The sequence below is a fragment of the Ptiloglossa arizonensis genome, chromosome 1 (assembly GCF_051014685.1).
Source record: "Ptiloglossa arizonensis isolate GNS036 chromosome 1, iyPtiAriz1_principal, whole genome shotgun sequence".
In the NCBI taxonomy this organism is placed as follows: Eukaryota; Metazoa; Arthropoda; class Insecta; order Hymenoptera; family Colletidae; genus Ptiloglossa; species Ptiloglossa arizonensis.
In genome coordinates this window covers 35,281,781-35,301,510 of record NC_135048.1, presented here as the reverse complement: position 1 = coordinate 35,301,510, position 19,730 = coordinate 35,281,781, and the positions used below count along the sequence as shown (strand labels likewise).

At 37.6% G+C, this 19,730-nt stretch overlaps 3 protein-coding genes across 5 annotated transcripts in view; 2 read left to right on the top strand and 1 right to left on the bottom strand.

Annotated features, from left to right (window-relative positions):
- Window positions 1-124: 124 nt before the first annotated feature.
- LOC143152104 (tripeptidyl-peptidase 2-like) lies at window positions 125-8,658 on the bottom strand. 2 transcript variants are annotated; one of them, XM_076321955.1, is made up of 18 exons: window positions 8,442-8,658; window positions 7,757-7,885; window positions 7,445-7,612; window positions 6,643-6,803; window positions 6,378-6,541; window positions 5,957-6,289; window positions 5,602-5,871; window positions 5,203-5,514; window positions 4,964-5,120; window positions 4,694-4,881; window positions 4,459-4,613; window positions 4,164-4,381; window positions 3,845-4,079; window positions 3,533-3,783; window positions 2,091-2,326; window positions 1,158-1,615; window positions 849-1,064; window positions 125-757 (listed from the first exon to the last, which is right to left on the bottom strand). In XM_076321955.1, the coding sequence occupies exons 1-17, from the start codon at window positions 8,601-8,603 to the stop codon at window positions 855-857; spliced, it is 3,807 nt and encodes a 1,268-aa protein (XP_076178070.1). In that variant the 5' UTR covers window positions 8,604-8,658; the 3' UTR covers window positions 125-757; window positions 849-854. The 2 variants fall into 2 exon arrangements, with proteins under 2 accessions (XP_076178070.1, XP_076177979.1); XM_076321864.1 differs by having other exon boundaries at window positions 125-772; window positions 8,442-8,657.
- Window positions 8,659-8,827: 169 nt separating this feature from the next.
- Window positions 8,828-10,842, top strand: Uxs (UDP-xylose synthase). The gene is made up of 5 exons (XM_076322084.1): window positions 8,828-9,129; window positions 9,265-9,849; window positions 9,952-10,065; window positions 10,156-10,476; window positions 10,546-10,842. The coding sequence occupies exons 1-5, from the start codon at window positions 9,069-9,071 to the stop codon at window positions 10,812-10,814; spliced, it is 1,350 nt and encodes a 449-aa protein (XP_076178199.1). The 5' UTR covers window positions 8,828-9,068; the 3' UTR covers window positions 10,815-10,842.
- Window positions 10,843-16,835: 5,993 nt separating this feature from the next.
- Window positions 16,836-19,730, top strand: part of Sulf1 (Extracellular sulfatase Sulf1) — a 64,728-nt gene continuing 61,833 nt past the window's right edge. For both annotated transcript variants that reach the window (XM_076320697.1, XM_076320671.1), the window contains exon 1: window positions 16,836-17,084. The gene's annotated coding sequence lies outside the window, so the exon portion shown is untranslated. The remainder of the gene's footprint in view (window positions 17,085-19,730) is intronic.

The window sequence follows — 19,730 nt, the reverse complement described above, 5'->3', positions numbered from 1 at the left end:
TCAGACATTGAAAATAGAGTTTACAGAAATTTCGTGCTGATATAAATCGTGTATACAGTTATAAATAATAGAATTTAATAGAATAAAGTATATTTTGTGGATGTAAAGAAAATACATGTATGTATACATATGTGTATATGTATATATATATATTTACATTCAATATATTGTAAAAATGGAAAAACCTAGATGAGTTTGGATGATATACATTATGTTAGTTGAAATGAATGTTTTCGAGTAACACATTGTTATTTAACAAAATTCAGTTTCTAAATTGATAACAGTTTCCATGATACTCTGACGCTTTTTTCTTCTTTCACGCGGTAAACGCCATAAAAATGCAGTATTAAAACAATGATACTTTCGATAAAGTGATGTAACGTCTTCTCTGTGCAAGTAGATACATGTACACATATCGTTACACTTTTCCTTGGCAAGTAACAATAAATTGCTTCGTTTGTTGAAGATATATTTCACATCATTGTTTATAGTGTTTGTTTTACTATTCCGTGGTTTTCATAAAGCAAATCATATGCGTGATTATGAATATGATGTATTTTCTTATGTTCGAAAATTAAAATATTTTTCTAGAGTCATTTTTTCTTTTTTTTTTTTTTTTCTTTAAATACGAGTAAAATTATAACTTCCTAAATGTTTAATACATCTGAATGACTCGACAGAAACACCTCTGTCATTACAGAGCTGCATAGGAAACTGCTTTCCACAATTAAATCTCCTCTCATCAAGACGTCAAACACTGATTTTATAATACCTAAAATGTATTACTATATATTTTATAATTATGAAAATTTAAAAATTCTATTATAATTTAAATATTATTCATTTACCATCGATCAAAACGATTTGTATGAAGTAGGGTAACGTGTTGGTATACTTGAGGTGATATGACACGATAAATGTTTCCATCCTAAGTTACTTGCAATTTCTATGCATTTTTCGTCAATCTCTTTTAATGGTGTATCTTCGTAGCAACGCATCAGTAGTTTCAAATAACGAGCGCTATGATTATTAATGTGGGCTTGCCACATTGAAAGAATAAGGACCTATGAATAAAAAAAATATTTCATTTTTACATACTTTCTTTATACAATTAAAAGTAGTCATTAAATTTTAACAGAATAATATCTATTCCTTGCCTTGTTATCAGTTGGTTCAGCAAATTTCTGTACTTCTTGCCAATGGTTTGTAACACTTTCTAATAAATGTTCGTACGATGCACGATCACCCTCTCCTTTCTTCATGTTGTGCACGTACAATCGTGCTAATGCACATCCTTTCTTCACTAGTGCCTCTATTAAGCTGCTCTTTTGTTTCTCCATAGTTGTTTTAATTTTTGCTGCATCAGGACGTTGATCATTTTTTAAACCATAGTATGCTAATAGTTTATCCTGATCTATGTTGGTAATTACAGCATCAGCAACGGTTATTATTTGGTTTGCAAGAGAAATAGCATTTTCTGAGAGATCATCATGTGGTACATGACGCAGGGCTTCAGGGGAATCCAATGAAGTCAGCATGGCAGTGTGAACGGGTAAATGATCCGAAAAGAGATTCTTCAATTCTCCATATAATAAATTTGCGTATTCTCCAGGTTCTGTTATCAAAAGCAATAAATTAATTATATATATGTTATAATTAACATTTGTATTGTCATATGACAATATTTCTATGCTATACAATGCTGTACAAGTAATTACGATTTTAGATATTAATACATCATTTTACTATCACACTGACATACAATTGTTGCTAATAATTTTCTTTGAATATCAATTACAAAAGAAGAAACAGGCAGTGTAAATTATTTGTTACACATTACATATACATGTATAGGAATAAGATTGGTGGTAATTACGGAATTCAGTCATTATTTAAATCGGACTCTATGGGGTTCTAAAACATCAATATTGTAATAATCTTTGATTATATTATAAGAACTTACTCGAAGAAGGCGCTATTTGCAGAATTTTAACCGAAAAAAAAACAAAACATTCGTATGGTAATGATAACATTTCGTATGATATATATTCATATATAAATAGTAATAAATTCATGAAAAATCTGATTACCCAGCTTTCCAAGCCAACTGCATTTCAAATCTCTAAGTGCTTCATTGTATTCATCCCATTTGGTAGTCTTTTCCTTGTCTGCCTTATTACCAGAACCCGTTTTATTACTACCCGTTTTGGATGGTTCGGATAAAATATATTTAAACGAGTGACAGTCCACTTTCTTTCCAATTTCGTCCTTGCAGAAAGTCAATGTACCCTGCAGGTAACTACCTAAGGTAGCACCTTTGAAAATTCTTTGAAATAAAGAAGGAAGAAATCAATTCCAATTCGCGTGAGTTAATATTGGGCATTGTTTTAAGTACTCGCTACTAGAGCAATTACAAACAAAGCCGGCAGATAAAACTATTAAAACAATTGAATGAAGCCTTTGAGGAAAAAATGCACAACATTTATCAAAAGTATTTAATGTCACAAATATAATAAAACAAAGAAAAAAACTACTGTAAACAAAATATTTTACTCTTATATTTGTAAATTTTCACACAATTATTTTTGTAATAAATTTTTTGCAACTTTTTTGATAAGTCAAAATTTTACATAATGCATGTTCAAAATGACTACACCAAAAGGTTTTAATTAGGTAAGCTAATTTTCACACAATTGGATTATGTCAGATCAATGTATTATGCAATTAATTTTATAATAAAATTAATGGAAGTATGTCACTGTAAATCAATATTTCAAGTATTTCAAAATAAAATTTTGATTAACTTAATACTTTTTTTAAAATTATGTTCAAAGTATGTAAATGTGCAAAAATGTTTATAAAATAATACCATAAACTTACATATCTTCCCCGCTGCAATGTTGAATGAAGAAAAAAAAAACGGAAAATTACCTTAACAACACTTTAGAAGTGAATCATTTATATTTATGTGACAAAAAAAAAAGGATAGAAAACATATGTACTTACATATCTTCCATGCTGCAATGTAGGATGAAGAAAAAAAAACGGAAAATTACCTTAACAGCACTTTAGAAGTGAATCATTTATATTTATGTGACAAAAAAAAAGGATAGTAAACATATGTACTTACATATCTTCCGTGCTGCAATGTTGGATGAAAAAAAAATAAATAAAAGAAAATTACCTTAATAGCACTTTAGAAATGAATCATTTACATTTATGTAAAAAAAAAGGATAATAATCATGTAAAATAATTTGAATATAATAATTTACAAAAAAAACTAATAAAAATTGAAAGCAAATAGACATTTAAATTATTCATACTTCTCAACCTAACATCTTTTGAACATATAGATTTACATTTTAAAATTACAATAAAATTACTTGTGCATTTTTTGACTTACAATCAATGTTTTATACATACTTGAACATCATAGTTTAAAATGTTTTACAACACTAGTCGAACGTAATTTATGAAACAGAATAGTAGTGAAAAAGTAACAAAATTTTTTATTTAAATTTAGCTACTTACTTGCTTTCATTGGACATAGGAGCAATATACAATGGAATTATATGTCCAGGTGGAATTGAAGCTGCTAGCATCTTTTTTCCACCAGTAATAGCTTGCGATTGATTAGCATATACATCTAGACTAATTGGATTGCTCAACTTTTGGCTTAGAAGTAATGGCATATCTGTTAACCTATCCAATAAGTCTTTCTTTTCATGCCGTACGTGCATTTTCAAAATGTAATCACCTTTTTCTAATTTCTGAATAGTATACTGCAATAAAACATTACATTGTTAATTTATCTTTCAATGTTAATATATAAGTAGAATTTACCTTAGACGGATATGCATCTCCGCAACATATAAGTTGTTTATTGCAGTCGTAAATCATCCACATTTGACTCTCATATTCACTTTCATACAATAGGTCGCTAAGCAATGCTGCATTTGGAGTTACTTCAGTTGTTTTTGCAGAATAAAACTTGTACGTTAATTGCAATTCATAAATCTGTCGCGAAGGTGGAATAATATCTCGTTCCCGTAAAGGAGCAATCACTGCATCAATGGGTCTGTAAAAATAGAAAAAAAGATGTTTAAGAGTAAAATAAAAAATGAACAATATATATGATAACTTAAATGTTAAGTGTACATACTTTAAAATTTGCACAGACGATTTGAGGAAAATACTAGGAACTACTTCCTCAGTTCTAAGCGAACTTCGTAATTCTAAACGATTTATTCCATCTCCAGATTGCATCGTAAGATTTCCATTTATCATACGAATACCATGAAATTCTATAGAATAGTCGATCAACATATTACCTAAGTTTGCCCAATATTTTGCAATAACCACTTCTAAGATTAATCCGCCCTAAACATATTTACAACAAAATTCAATTTAGTAATATCACAGGCTTTGTGAAATTATATAATAGAAATTTATAGTACCTGAACAGCAAATGGTTGAACAGTTTCTGACTGAGAAGTAACGCTAATCATTTTATTAACTTCAAGAGTTTTGCAAGCTAAACGAGGTTTCAACTGAATAGTATGAACTACAAATTTTCCATTTTTTTCCTTTTCCGAGCTTTTCAATCTAATAACTGAATGGGAATCAAATAAAAACATTGATACGATACATCCCATAATATATACATTGAAATATATTGCAGAAAAGGTTTACCTGCCCACGTCGCATCTTCTGGAACAAGAATGAAATGTCGGTGAATAGTATTGGGTTTAAATAAAACGTTCGTAAACGACAAATCTGGAAGGATCGCAGTTTTTGGCAGTGTTTGCGGTTGCACTACAGTAATTGGTATTTGGAACACTGGTCCTTTTCCAATATCTGTTACGTCATATGCTCTGACACTGTAAAGTGCAATTAGCATCGATGTTATACATCGTAAATACAATTAAAAAAATATTTTATTAAGTTGTGTTCATTTTTTACCTAGTTGCGTGAACGCCTTCTGGTAAATTAGTGGCATCAACTCTAATAGCGAACGCACGAGCCATATGCATTAAATCCAAATGTGTTGGAAATTGCACCCAAGATGCATCACACACTAAAGTCAATTTTAAATTGAAAGCAATCTTAAGTGCTGGATCTATAAAGGTATTTAAGTATTATAATAAATTAAACCCAATTGAAAATTACATAATATTAGTAACAAATATGTAAAATTGTACCAGTATTTTCGCTATTAAGGAATACAGGCTCAACGGTAATGACAAAATCTTTTGGCCGATCAATGATACCAGTTCTCATATGAATCCCTTTAGGGTTATTTGCACCACAATTAATGGAAAATCTTACGTCCCTTTCAGGAACATTTTTATATGTAAGAAGATTATCAAATGCATGTTCAACTTGCAACAGCCCTGAACCTTGTGCAAAAGGATCTAGGTTCGGTATATACAGAGCAGTATTTTCAAGAGCTCTTTTTATATTATATGGGGAATAAGGGCAACCTTTGGCAAGAAGTCCCGATATGAGTATAGCTGTAATATAAACGAATTCATTAAAGTATATTCTTTTTATTAACATGCAATGCTTGTACATTTTAATATAAATAATTATATACGTACCAACAGCTCCAGTTACATGTGGACTAGCCATACTTGTACCATTCATAAGCTGACTTTTTCTTAATGTAAAATTAGGAACACTTGTTATAGCTCCTCCGGGAGCACAAACAGTGATACCAGCTCCTCCATCAATCATCGGTCCCCGAGACGACCATGTGTACGGCATGCCTGGCATCTTTTCCCTTAAAGAATATTCAGCTACCATCATGTCAGGAGAAACATAAGCACCGACACTAATGATACTGCTGGAACTAATGTCTGGTGGCGTTCCTGTATGATTTTAAAATGGACGAAGTTTAAAAGATGTGAACATTTTAAGTACATATCGAATCTTCTTCAAATTTTGTCAACTAACCAATAGTACATAAAGCTGGTCCAAGGTTACCAGCAGATGACACCCATGTTACACCATACTCATCAATAACTTCATTCATTAATTCTCCTATTCTTCCCGTGTTAGACCAATGTGCGTGTTCTCCATAGCTCATATTTATTACATGTATTTTTTCCTTATGTTTCATTATATGTATCATTGCCCGTACCACAGCAGTCCCTGTTTCCATTGTGCCAATACGACCATCTCCAACAGTTATTGAAATAATCTGTGCACCAGGAGCTACACCATTTAATTCTGGATTATCAGGAAAATTTGCTGCTGCAATTGAAGCTACATGTGTACCATGACTTGCTGCAACAAAAAATGAATTGTAGCATTGTTATTTTAATATTCATTTTATTTGTTAAAGAGAAAAGGAAAATATCTTTTTAGAACTTACAGCACAAACTAACAATTTCCAATGTATTTCCATCATCATGAACATTGATACTAATATTTAGCTGATCTTCGGGTATAAGAGGTGCATACTCTCTTGTCACTGTATATTCTCCCAAGTATACACCACCTTCCAGATTGCCTTCTTCTGAAGTGTCAATACATGCCCTACAACAGAAGATGAAAAGATTAAATTAAAAATTAATATTCGTAGAAATTGAAGTTTGTAAATGCATGTAGACACAGAAGTATCATTTACACATATTTACCTCCAGATCTCACCATCATGGAAAACAACACAGTCATAAGTAGGTCCTACATCAGAATAGTTTTTCTCAATATTATTTAGTACTTCAACTCTTGCCTCAAGTTCTTCTTTCTTTAGCCTTTCTTCTAAAGTCGTTAACTGTGGATTCTCTGCTTCAAATTCCTATGTACGATAGTTATAGAACATAAAAATCATATTGTTTTTGTTTCAATTAAAGATTGTATATGAACGCAATATGTTTACTTATAATGTAATTAAGTTTGTTGTTCTTTGGAAATATTACTAGAAAGCATAAGAAATTTCATTAATATAACATATTCTGTGTAAATAAAAAAGTAACAGATCAAAAATATATAAAGTTTGCATGTTTTATCTAAGTACTATTATGTAATGAATCAATGGCTTTACAATAGATCAAACTGCCAAATATAAATATAGCATTAAATAGAGATCACTGTGACACATTGTGAAACTGGCCTCATTTGATTGAATGGTTTAATGTACCCACAACAACCCTATCTTTGGATCACATGGTCTACAATCCTATTTACATCCTAGCTCTTGAATACATATGTTAACATATAGGTCATTATAACTCATTTATTATACAAATTTCCAATTTAAAACAAGAGTTAAAAATAATCACCAGCACAGTATGCAATATTAAAGAGAACTTATGTCAGATTTAATATTGATTTTGTATGTGTGACAAAATTAAGTTGCATAATAAATTAAATCAATTTATTTCTAGTATATGTAATATCAAATAAAAATGTAAAAATATAGTTAATGTGGTTATTTACTTGTAGTTCTCTAGATGCTTCTGCTAGTGCAGTTTTTTGACAACTGTCCCACAGTCGTTTTTTCCGTTCTAATAATACTCTTTCTTTTAATTTTCCTGGATATAATGAATATAAATTTTGTACTCCAATGTGATATTGTCCAGTAGGATTTCGCCAATTGGCTGGTACCTGAAAAAGAATAATACATTTTGAAGAATAAGAAATGAATATTTTTCTTTTATGGAATATTGCATACATTAATCACTATTAATTTAACAAATATACTACAATTTAGTCATTACCACTATTATTGTACTAATGTTTCAATTATACCTTTAATTTACGGCCAGTTATACCAATTATGTATCCATCGGGTGCTTGTACAATCTTGCTGACGTCTACATCTCCAGCTCCACTGGAGTCATAGCGTTCAATGATTTTTGGTTTTCCATCTGTAGTTACCTACAAGAAATACATTTGTTACATAGCTAAACATTTAATTTTATTTCCATATAAATTGGTTTTTCAATGATAAAGCAAAAATTTCTTTTATTATTTTTTAAACATAATCATACAAGGAAGAATGATAAACATAAGTATGTAGATATTTATTAGTAGGACTGAATGACTATTACAATCCATTTCAGTACATGATGATCATAAAACTTTACAAACACTATACAGGTAATCATTGTTAACGCATATAAAATCGGGAATACAATAGTAATTACTTATTACTTAAAAATAAAACGGAAATCTGCTAGCCAAATTAACTAAAAAATAAATAACTTATACCGCGTTTACTTTTCGATCGAAAACGGAAATATGCAAAGTTTCTCATTCTGTATACAGAAAAAATAAACAGAAACTTGTTAGTAAAATAATTACATTCGCGGTACTAAGATTTTTGAAACTGTATAATGTCCAGGGAAAGGAACAATTTTGTATCAAAATTAAGAAGGAAAAAAAATTACGATTTGAACAATCGCGAGGCGTGTCTGTACAAAAATTTTCGTACCTGCATACCAGGAGCCCCAGGATCGACTCCAGAATCGAAAATCGCGATGATGACTCCTCGACCGTCATATTCCGGATATTTGGTAAGAAATTGAGTGACACCAGTTTCTTTTTTAGGCAGAAGGCCCCAAACAGGAAAATTACAATCAATGACGTCTGCCATGTTTCAAATGCCACTGCCACCGTGACTCCAGAAAAAGTACTTGAGATGTTTCCTTTGTACTGCCACAGCCTTATATATCAATCAAAAAACAGGATCTGCGCCTGCGTGCGCGTGTATGCTGGAATTTTGAGGTTAAGTTATCGGCTTATGATACGTCAGGCCAAACAGATAATAAGAAACAAAATCTGTGGAACGTTTGTGTTACGCTGCTCAGATAGCAGCACCTGCATTACGTCAATAATTAAACGAAAACGATACACGGACTGCACAAAAATAGCGAGTTTCGCGTCGAGCTGTCTGGTGGTGCGAGGTTATGTTTTTTAATCGTGAAGTCCGAAACATGACACGTCTGGTCCGATCGAGCATTATCTATCGCTTTCATCGTATGTTATGTTGACAATTTGTGACAAATTCAAGGAAAATTAACATTAATACCTTCAACTGAGATATGTGCAATGTTAAAGCATGGTTGTCACTCCACGAAAGATGAAACAGGTTGCCTTTTCCGTGATTTGTGTTATATTAGGTAAGTGTTTCAGGGTTAATAAATATTATATTACTTTTATTTTTTTTTATTTATCAGTTATAAGTAATATTTCCTGAAACAGCAGCTACGGTGTTATTTATTATTTTTGAAAGTCATACTTTCCAAATATTGCAGTGTTAGGATTCTATAAAACATTAGTTAGTCCAGAAGAAGAACAATCTTTTCCTAGAGTTCACCCAAGGGACCGTAAATCTCGTGTTGGAAATTTGGATAATATTGAAACTGTGAATCAAAAAATTGAAGAAGCAGAAGGTGGAACTTACAATGACATTAAAAATATTGAAGAGGCAAAGACACGAATTCGTGAATTAGAGGGTAAATTACAGCATCTCGAAGCTAAAATTGAGAACAGAGTTTCAAAGGATTTTCCAACAGTGAAATTTCTTAATTATAAAAATCGAAAGAGAATTTTGGTCACGGGTGGAGCAGGTTTTGTCGGGTCACATTTGGTTGACCGTTTGATGCTCGCTGGTCACGAAGTAATAGTTGTAGATAACTTCTTCACAGGAAGAAAACGTAATGTTGAACATTGGGTTGGTCACGAGAACTTTGAACTTGTTCACCATGACATAGTTAGACCTCTTTATTTAGAAGTTGACGAAATCTATCATCTTGCCAGCCCAGCTAGTCCACCGCACTATATGCTTAATCCAGTAAAAACAATAAAAACAAATACTTTAGGTACAATAAATATATTAGGTAAGTAACATTACATAACAGATGTTATCTATTCAAATACAAGACGTAATGTATCCAAATAAGTACGATACATTTCAAATATTGTTTAACTAAATGTATTAGGTCTTGCAAAACGGGTAGGAGCAAGAGTTTTAATTGCTAGTACATCCGAAGTTTACGGAGATCCTAACGAGCATCCTCAAGCAGAAACTTACTGGGGCCATGTAAATCCTATAGGTATGTAAAATATTGTCTATATTACCGTGACAAGTCCTAAGTACCGTTTAATTATGACAAAACGGCCATTTTGTAACAAAATTATTTCAGGGCCAAGAGCTTGTTACGACGAAGGAAAACGTGTTGCCGAAACATTAAGTTATGCTTACATGAGGCAAGAAGGTGTTTCGGTGCGCGTTGCCCGAATTTTTAACACTTTTGGGCCGAGAATGCATATGAACGACGGTCGTGTAGTCTCGAATTTTATTTTGCAAGCATTACAGAACGATTCGATTACAATATATGGTAGTGGAAAACAGACGCGATCTTTTCAGTATGTGTCCGATTTGGTCGATGGACTAGTTGCCTTAATGGCGTCTAACTATACTCAACCTGTGAACATTGGAAATCCTGTTGAGCACACCATAGAAGGTAAATAAGTGCATACATATTAATATAAAATACATGAATTATACAAAATATATTTTTCAATGGTTGCAGAATTTGCACTTATAATAAAGGATCTAGTTGGTACAAATAGTAAAGTCGTTGAGCTTGCCGCGGTTGAGGATGATCCTCAAAGAAGAAGACCCAATATTACTAGAGCGAAGAAATATTTGAATTGGGAGCCGAAAGTTCCATTAGCCGAAGGACTCAAGAAAACGATAATGTATTTCGCTAAAGAGTTACAAAGAACGAAGCACTCGCAAAAAAATAGTTTTAAGCAAAAATCTTACAAAAACGATCACGATATAGTAGAGCAACTTTAGGAAATAAAATATCAACACAATTAATTTATCCACTTTTAAGAGTGGCTTGAAAGTGCCATTAAGCTATGGACCACTATGTGCCAAAAGATTCCCCGTCCAAATTGAATTTCGTACTAATTTTAATAGTAACAGGTACATGCTCTTCATTTAACAAATACAATATGTTAGTTGCGAAATTGATAATGTATGCTTATACGATCAATTTTATTTCACTCTTCCGATGTAACACTATATTTATTAAGTTTCATACGTACTTTTATATAATGTTTACGATTGCAGGATTGTTTTCAAACGGCCAATGCTTTAAACGTGCCACTTACTTATTTCCATGATAGAATGAAAAATATTAATTGTGTTTCTAATGTGTGCAATTGTTCCGTATGAGAAAGTAACGGTGCTGGTGGAAGTCAATCATATCCTTTCTTCTGTGTGAATTACTAGGGTAAACTATACATATAAACTTTAATATATTGAGCTGACTTTACTTAATATTTCTATGTAATCGATTATTCTCCGACTCTATATGTTCATTGTTTTTTATAAAATTTATGAAATATGTATCATAATAATATAATCGATGTGCATCTGTATCTATTAGCTCATTCTTAAGAAATGTTTCTGTCACCGAATTTTTTATCATAGAAGGAAAAACGTTCCCATGTTTCTCGTTCCCTTAAAAGGGAAACTTGAACGTTTGTATTATATATAGTATATATATATCACACACAATACGATTACTATATATAATACAAACGTTCAAGTTTCCCTTTTAAGGGAACGTTTTTCATCATATATATATTCGTCATATATATATATGACATATAAGCCACGGTATTGTATTAAGAATAGAAAGCGTGTAAACAGGAAAGTAATTTTATACTTTACGAATAATTATACAGGAGTATGTGAGTAAACAGCTTTATAAAAACATTTCTTTTCCGTTACAGGAATTATATTTGATTTATATACAAATGCTTCGGTGAAGGTGAGAAACGCCCATGCTCCTACATGTAGATACAAAATACAAAATGAACGTTTACATTACAATGTGTATATAATTGTGTATTCATTTTTCCGCGTACTGTTCAAATTCGAGAGCGCAATTCTGAAAGATATAGAGTGTTTCGTAATTCACGAACATATCGAGAATAATTGAAACTCTAAAGAAATACATGTAACTCGGAAAGAAGATTCGATAGGATAAGTGTTTATAAGATTTCTTTTTTATTGTTTTGTGCGTTGAACTGACCTCCGAAATTATTTATGAATCGACATTTTATGAAATTATCTCTGTATATTCTTCCACCATCCACCGTTCATTTCACTTTTGTTTTAACAACAATCACGAGTATCATTGCGCAAGAATAGAAGGCGACAATCGTCACGAATAAATTGCACGTTTTACTAGCGATAACTCTCGACTACCGAGTCAAAACGGTATACATTGTTGCACAACGACCTCGTGATTCTTCTTGTCCGGTTGCAATCCAACTAGATAATATTATAATTCCGACAAGCGTGTACCACTTGCCAAAGACGCATTCCAGGGCGAGATTGAAGAATCGCCCGCGCCGTTAAAGAGTGTATTTGAAGGGTCGATTGGTCGTAATGGGAGTCGCGTGGGCCTCGACAGGGCGCACGTGGTCGTCCTGTCTCCGCAGAAAGAGAACGAATCATCCACTGGGGTGACGAGGAAAAGAGAAGACCAGCGTGGATCGGCGAAAGCAAGGGGGACAATAAGACTCGCTGGGATTCTTAACGATAATCATCGCATCCGGGATACGTTGAAGCTTTGTCACGGCGGATGAAAATGCCGCAAGGGTGAAGATGACCTAATCGTTACGGAGCCAACCCGCCAACGGCTCCGACTCAAAAGGAAATAATCTCGGGTAGTCGTCTCCTCTGCTGCTATTATTTCGCATAACCGGTTGCACTTCGTTTTAATCAAGCTTCGTGCGTTCATTTTTTACGCCCGTCCGTGTAAATAATGAGATACAGTAGAACCTCGACAATTGCAGGAAAACAGGGCTGAAAGTTCCCTTAAGTATCGAGGTAACGAGTGCAATAAGAAAAATTATATGCCTCCACTTACTCCCATCTAATCGTCGGTCTGTAATCTATCAATGATCCGCTTCCTTCTCTCAAACGTGAGCCTTCCATTTCCAATTTCTCTTATTGTTGAGCGATCATCCCTTCCATTTGTCAACAGAATACAACGGACGAAGTTCTTAAGGTTCTTTCGCGACGTAGCTATTGCTGGTTAATATGCACAGTGGTGGACGATGAGTACCATCGCGTAATCGACGAACTTCAACGACTTCCTGTCTAAAGAGACCGGAGGAACAGGTGACCCAATTCACCGTGAAGTAACTCTTACCGGTGGTCTGACGGTAATTTGACCTGTTTATTGGTACACGAGACGGGGATCGCTCGTCTCACTTCTTACCTGTGACCACTATGGGAAACGGAACAGGGTAGGTACTGTTTAGACGATGCGTTCAACATTTTCAGGCTATCGAAGATACGAACACCAAAATTATAACGCGTGCAGTACGAATCTTCTTTTTTAATTTATTCGCACTCGTAGAATAAAACGCGAGTTCGTCGTTTATTCTTTTCTCGTTCAAACAAGACAAAAGATACCGAAATGGAGTCGCCAGATACCCTCTATCGAATAAGACTAAATTATTTACAAAAAAAAAGGGGAACATTCGAGGCCAAGACAACCGTTCGAAAGTTTTCGCGTGAAATTTGCATTGCGGATTCAACATCCCTGTTACCTGCAGCCCGTTCGTTTCTACTTTGTGCCTTTGCATAATGCATGGCGCAGCGGGCTTCTTGGCCACCCTGTGTTACAGATTCGAAAAGGGTCGCAGACTACTCGACACACATTCTCCTATCTAACATTCTCTAACGTTATCTTTCGTGCCACCTTTTAGCGCGACATCAGCCAACATTCTTGTGATTTTACGGTTAATGATAAAAGCAAGAGCAATTTCTATATCGCTGTAGAAACATTCGAGTTTTCTGATAAATCCTTAAGAAATCAGCTGTAATCGATGCGACTTTGTCCTTGAAAATTAAATTCAAATGTACCAAATATTTTCTTAACGCGAAAACGTTATCAAACGCGTGGGACACTAGGAAAACTGTTGTGCGCGAGCGGTTCACGCGATTATCCTGCAACACGAACGTGTTTCAGCATCGTTACTACGCTCCATCGGGACACGTTTACGCATGATCTATGGGGACTTTAACTTAGCCCACAGCGATAACGAAGGCACTCGTGCGAGTGGTCGTTCGATAGTTGGTTGGTTTAACTAGAACGGAATAGTCGTTCGGAAGACAAATTTGCGAAATTAGTATGCAAATACGCGTATGTGAACCACGTTACCCATACAGTGCGCGTAACTTATTTCGTTACCACTTTGTCGTTACGTGTGCACCGAACATCGTAATAATCGTTATTGTATTGGAAATTTGTGCAGTGTTTGTCCCTTTTTTCATGATAACGCGCAATTAGAGAGGTAAACAAAGTGTAACTTTACGTTCCTCGGCACTCTTGGTCGAAATATGTTTTTTCCAATGCAGTTGGCCGCTAGATATTTTTCGAATTTCTACTAGTACGCATTACTAAAATATCCATTTGTCGTGGGCTCGTATCGAACCGAGATCAAGGCAAATGCTTCGACCCAAGTTTCGCCGTTCATTATTGTTACTGTTTGTGCAAGAGTCCGAAAAGTTTTCACGATTTCTCGTTTTAGTCTTTCGGCTTCTTTGCAACGGAATACAGTGTCTCTAAATGAAATTGCGATCCGATATGAAATAACGGTGCATCGAATTCTAGTTAGTGTTTCGCGATGCGTGTCTTTTACATTAAAAATCGCACGAGAGTCGAACCGTGTACGGAACATTGATCTTTGGTCGCGTGTTTATAGTCTCTGGCGCGTTTAAATGTATACTTCACCGTGTACTCTACAATCCATGGACTTTTCTCGTGAATTCTACTTCCAGCTGAAAGGGTAGACTCGGCCGTGCAGGTACTACGAAGCGCATAAACATTTCACCTGAACCATTGCCGCCCACTCGAGGCAGTCTCCGCAATATCGCAAATATTCTGGCGCCATCGAGTTCCGAGCCAGTGTCTAAATAAATACCCGATCGCGTTCGACGAGGATTTACTTATGCATGCGGGACTTGGCCGCACCGTGGAGGAGAAAACGACGCCGGGGAAACGGTTCGGATGCGCGGACGTACTTCAGAACAACCGATCGTCCGCGCTGAAACAAGTGGCTACGGCTCTTCAACGAGCAAGAAGAGAGCTACGATTTGTTTCCCGCGAGAAGACACGCGGAGGGACTGTTGAACGAAGTGGCCAAGACGCGAGATAAAAACCGGGTGGTTGAATAATTTCAGCGCCGAGAGCATCGAGGATCGAAGGACCTCCGAGACTTGGCGAGAGCTGATCGGCCACGCGTGAACCGTACAGTCGACTACCTTGTTGAAACAAGATTAAACGATTAAAGGCGCTCGGTGATTCAGAGCCGGCGCGAAAATAGTTTCGGACGTTTAATCCCTCGATGGGATCGTCTGCCTCTCTAGGCGAGTATCGACACGAATCGGGAACCGTTGGACTCGCCTCGAAGATAGCTAGAACGCGTAGATTAATATTTGCCGCGTTCTACCAAACAGCTGTTACTGTACGTACCTAAGTGCCGAGATAAGGTTGCGTGGCCACTCGCGCTGCAGACTTCCCTCGAAGTTGGTCTTATCGTCGGGGGGACTGGTCGTTGCGTTCGAACTACACCTCTGCCGGTCGTTCAACCACCTAAACGCCCGTCTAAACTTTCCTCTCGGATTTGGTATAATAAACTTTGTTGCCATGGCAGCCGCGGATTCGAAACGATACGTTCTCTAATAAGCCTCGGTCCGGCACCTGTGCCGGTTTACAACGTACGGTAGGTAAACGACGGGACAAACGCAGTAAAGGCGCATTAGCACCCAGCCAATAAAAGACCGATACTGTTGCACCGAGCTCTCCCTTGAGCGCGTACGTGCGCGTACACGCGTCAAAATTTATCAAGCCTGGCGTCGACTTGCTCGATCGTTTAGCGTCTTTCGACCGTTTCTCGACGAGGATTTTATTATCGTAGGCGTTCGGATGTATTTTAACGGTAGGATCGTCGAACGTCGACGTTTAACGACGGTCGATCGTGCTGTTAGTTTTTCCAATTACCACGGACTTTACGCGAACCGGTCTCGAGCGGTCGAGAACGGACATTCGATCTAAATTTGCATTCCCAGGCGATTGCACGAGCTGGACGTCGTCCGGGACCACGGGCTTCCGTTGTCGTGTGAACGACCTCGAGGCTCACACGGAACGTAAATATTTACACGTGAGAGCAGCTGTCAGTGAAGGGGCGTATTCATCTTTTTCGAGGCAATGCTTTCTCCTCCCCCTTTCGATGACTTCGGAGACTCATCGTTTTCCGGGTACTGTACGTTTCTCCGGCTAAAAGCGACCGATCGTGCGTCTGTCGCGCCAACTACGAATTTCGAATACGACGATTCGGGAATGAAAAAAAATTAAGCGAAACGCGCATAGAGCGACACAGGCAGTTCCGTGTAAACAACGATGCGATTTGAACACGTTTTCGCGGAAAGATCAAGGAATCTGAGAAGCCGATTTTTTTTTTTAGGTAAACCACCTACTATCGTACGGTCCGCGAGTTCGGGTTGGATTTGAATTTATCCGGCGACAAAATAAACCGAAACGAAGAAAACGGAGATTCAAGGCCCCGCAGACAATAACGTCAAAGGAACTTTCAATTAATTCTCGCTCGACGTGGCGTAAAAGCGGTTTCCCAAGGCGAGAGGCAAGTTGGCGAGCGCGATCACGCAGCAGAAGATGCACTTGGCGCGGCGTACCGCTCTACGGGCAGGCGACGTAGTTTTCTGGCGCTGGCAGCCGGAGCAGCTGTTTCCAGGCTGGAGTAGCGGGCTGGAAGTTCAGTCTCGTTGCGACCGTCGGCGAGGTCGTGTCGTACTCGGCCGGTTTTTGCGGCCGCGCTTTGCCTTCTCGCCACGTGCACTCTTTCTCGTCTCTTACGCTTCGTTTCGGAACTCGCGACCGCTCGGAACATTCGTCCGCGGCCGAACACGCGACAACGCACGTCCTCCTGCCGATCTCGGTTCTCGTGGCCGGGAAGGCGAAGGACGTTCATCCGGAAAAAGCAACCCGGGAATTCAACATCGTCGAGGCGCGAGAGAGTGAGTACCGAGAATACCTTTGTTCCTTTCGAACCCGCACTTTTTTTAGACCCGTGTAACGTGTACCGGCCGACTCTGCAGACCTTACGACGCGGTTTATCGAGTTTCGTTCATCAGGCTCTACGAAACATTCGATTCTCGGCGACTTCTTTCATCAAGATCTACCCGATTCTCGCGAGCTACGAATCGTCAAGTGGATACTCTCCCTCGTACTTCGTTTCCCGTAAAATTCTCTTTCGAATTACGAGAGTGTAACTGCATTACGAGTTTTGCTTCGTCGACGCACGCACGACATAAACAAAAGATTCTTTCGATATCGACTCGCGTCGGTGTTCGAACAATCCAGTTGTCACCGACACCGTCTGTTTCTCGTTCGGGCGACATTTTTAGCATTGCGTAAACCTTGTCCGGTTTCCGTGGTGTTTACGCGGTTGATTTCGAAACTCCCTGAGCGTTACGCGATCCGTTTCACGGACACGAATTTCGGCCGATCGAAACTTTGGAATTTTCGCGCCGGAAACCGGAAATGTTCCTTTGTACTTGAATCGAAGGAGTGTACGCGGGGGGACCGAGGGTTTCGTCTCGAGCGAGCGCGCGTATCGGCTGCTTACCTCGGGGAATCGCGAAAAAACGGTAAACGCACGTCGGTCGGCCCGATGTGCAACACGGCTTCGAGTTTGGGACGACCGACTTTCGAATATTTTGCGGGCCGAACGTTTTATTTCGCGCCGACGCCGACACCGACGCCGACGCCGACGCCGACGTGCCGCTGCGCCGCGTCGAAAGGAGAGGAATTCCGACCGCTTCGGAATATTTTTGCAACTGAAATACTTTTCTCTGGGAAGATCTCTTCTAGGAGTGTACGATGTGTTTAACTTTGATCGCGTCTCGAATTGTCTAATTTCAAGTTCTTTTTCCAGAGCCACGATACGTATTCATCGTTGCTATCACTGATTGTCTCTGTAACGATACTCGACTAATGTCGTTTAACGTTTCGAATCGTGTATCCATTTTCGATAAGAAAGTGTATAAAATGTCGAACGAAATACACCATTTGCTCGGGTAATGGAGTTCCATTGCATCTGTTGGCACGCAACGTACTAAAATCACCGTAATCCTTGTTCGAATTATTTCTAAGGGATGTTAAGCGTATACGAGCGCAACACGCATCAAACGTACAAGATAATCTTACGCGTATAATACTGGTAGAGAAAATTATTATCGGGTACAACGCCGATGGGGAAAATCGTTAGTATATCTTGGCTGTCGGAGCTATCGTGCCTATCGACACGTCCGGATAAATGGAATTTCACTGTACACCCATCCACGAAATTGCACTACTCTCTCGAACTATTTTCACGTCGAATACAGCCTTTTCGCGCGCACCAAGGAAAGCTTCCAGTTTTACGATCCTTCAACGACCGAGGTTCTAAACAAGCTCAGCTTCCTTGCATTCAAAATAGTTCTGCGGTATAATAAAAGCATTCTCGGCGATACTTGCGGCTTGCTAGGCGATGTAACAGTTTCACCTCGTTATTGCACAGAAATCTGATCGTCTTGAATCAGCAACTTGAAACAGAATCGGTCGAAACACTTTACCTCGATAAGGTTTCGAGTGCTCGAATAGCAGTAACTATCAAATGCTTGGTAAAATCTATCGCTAAGATCGATTTATTAAAAAATTGCACGATAAAAATCTACCGAAGGGGATAGATAATAAGCCCTCTCGTAGACGTCTTCGACGATCTATGATTCGCATTTACGTTTATTAATTCTTTTTCGCTCACCTTGGGGTATTGTCTAGCTAGAGGACAATTAAATGGCATCGCGTTGCATACACGGTAATTCGTGCAACGCGCTGATTTTAGATCGATTCGCAATCGTGTATCGATCGCACGATCAACGACTCATTTTCGTTCGCAAAACGAACGGTCAACGACTATCGACCCTCGTTCCGCTGCGAAATGTTTGCGGACGGTGCAATAATCCGAGCGACGCGCCGGTATAATTATTTCGCTCCTAATACGTGTCGTTTGGTAAATTAATTCTTCGCGCCGAGCAGAATTATCTCTAATGCGATTCGAAGGCGCGGCACTGTACCTTTTGAGCCTCGAAAAATTCTCGAACGTTCTTGAATTTTTGGGATCGGTGAAACGACGACAACTAGGTCTGGGTTAGGTCGCTGTTGCGTCATTTACTCCCGCGATCGATAAAAAAAATTTGCGAACCCGTGCATGTTCCCGAGTTTTTTACCACGAAGGAGTATTTAAACGATACCGCTGTTCGTTCGGTTTTACTCGCAAAACTCGCGACTTCTTTCCATAAACAACGCGCACTAATTGATAACGGGGTTTCCATACAGTGAAATGAATTCAAGTCTCAGTGGTCGAAGAGCAATCGATTTACCGGCATTGATTTCCGGTTGTAAGAGCCGTAAGGTCGTAAAATCCCGGGACGGTAATGCGTAAAATTAAAAATCCTCTAATTGAAAGCGAAATGGCCGCGATGCGTCCACGCTCGAGCGCGTTAAACGAATAATAAAGTTCCATCGCGCGAAATGGTAGTAAATTTTGAATTCATTTTCCAACGCGATAGCCACGACGCCGGTACGTCGCTCGTTGCTACTTGAAACGAATCGCGTTGCTC

Excerpts from the sequence above, each read along its gene's own strand:
- LOC143152104 (XM_076321955.1), bottom strand. The coding sequence starts at position 8,603 with ATGGCAGACGTCATTGATTGTAATTTTCCTGTTTGGGGCCTTCTGCCT. Across the intron at positions 6,290-6,377 it reads GGAAATTGTTAGTTTGTGCT|CAAGTCATGGTACACATGTA; the intron begins GTAAGTTCTAAA and ends TTTTTGTTGCAG. Across the intron at positions 1,616-2,090 it reads CAGTTGGCTTGGAAAGCTGG|AACCTGGAGAATACGCAAAT; the intron begins GTAATCAGATTT and ends TTTTGATAACAG.
- Uxs (XM_076322084.1), top strand. The coding sequence starts at position 9,069 with ATGGTTGTCACTCCACGAAAGATGAAACAGGTTGCCTTTTCCGTGATT. Across the intron at positions 9,130-9,264 it reads CGTGATTTGTGTTATATTAG|TGTTAGGATTCTATAAAACA; the intron begins GTAAGTGTTTCA and ends CAAATATTGCAG. Across the intron at positions 9,850-9,951 it reads AGGTACAATAAATATATTAG|GTCTTGCAAAACGGGTAGGA; the intron begins GTAAGTAACATT and ends TAAATGTATTAG.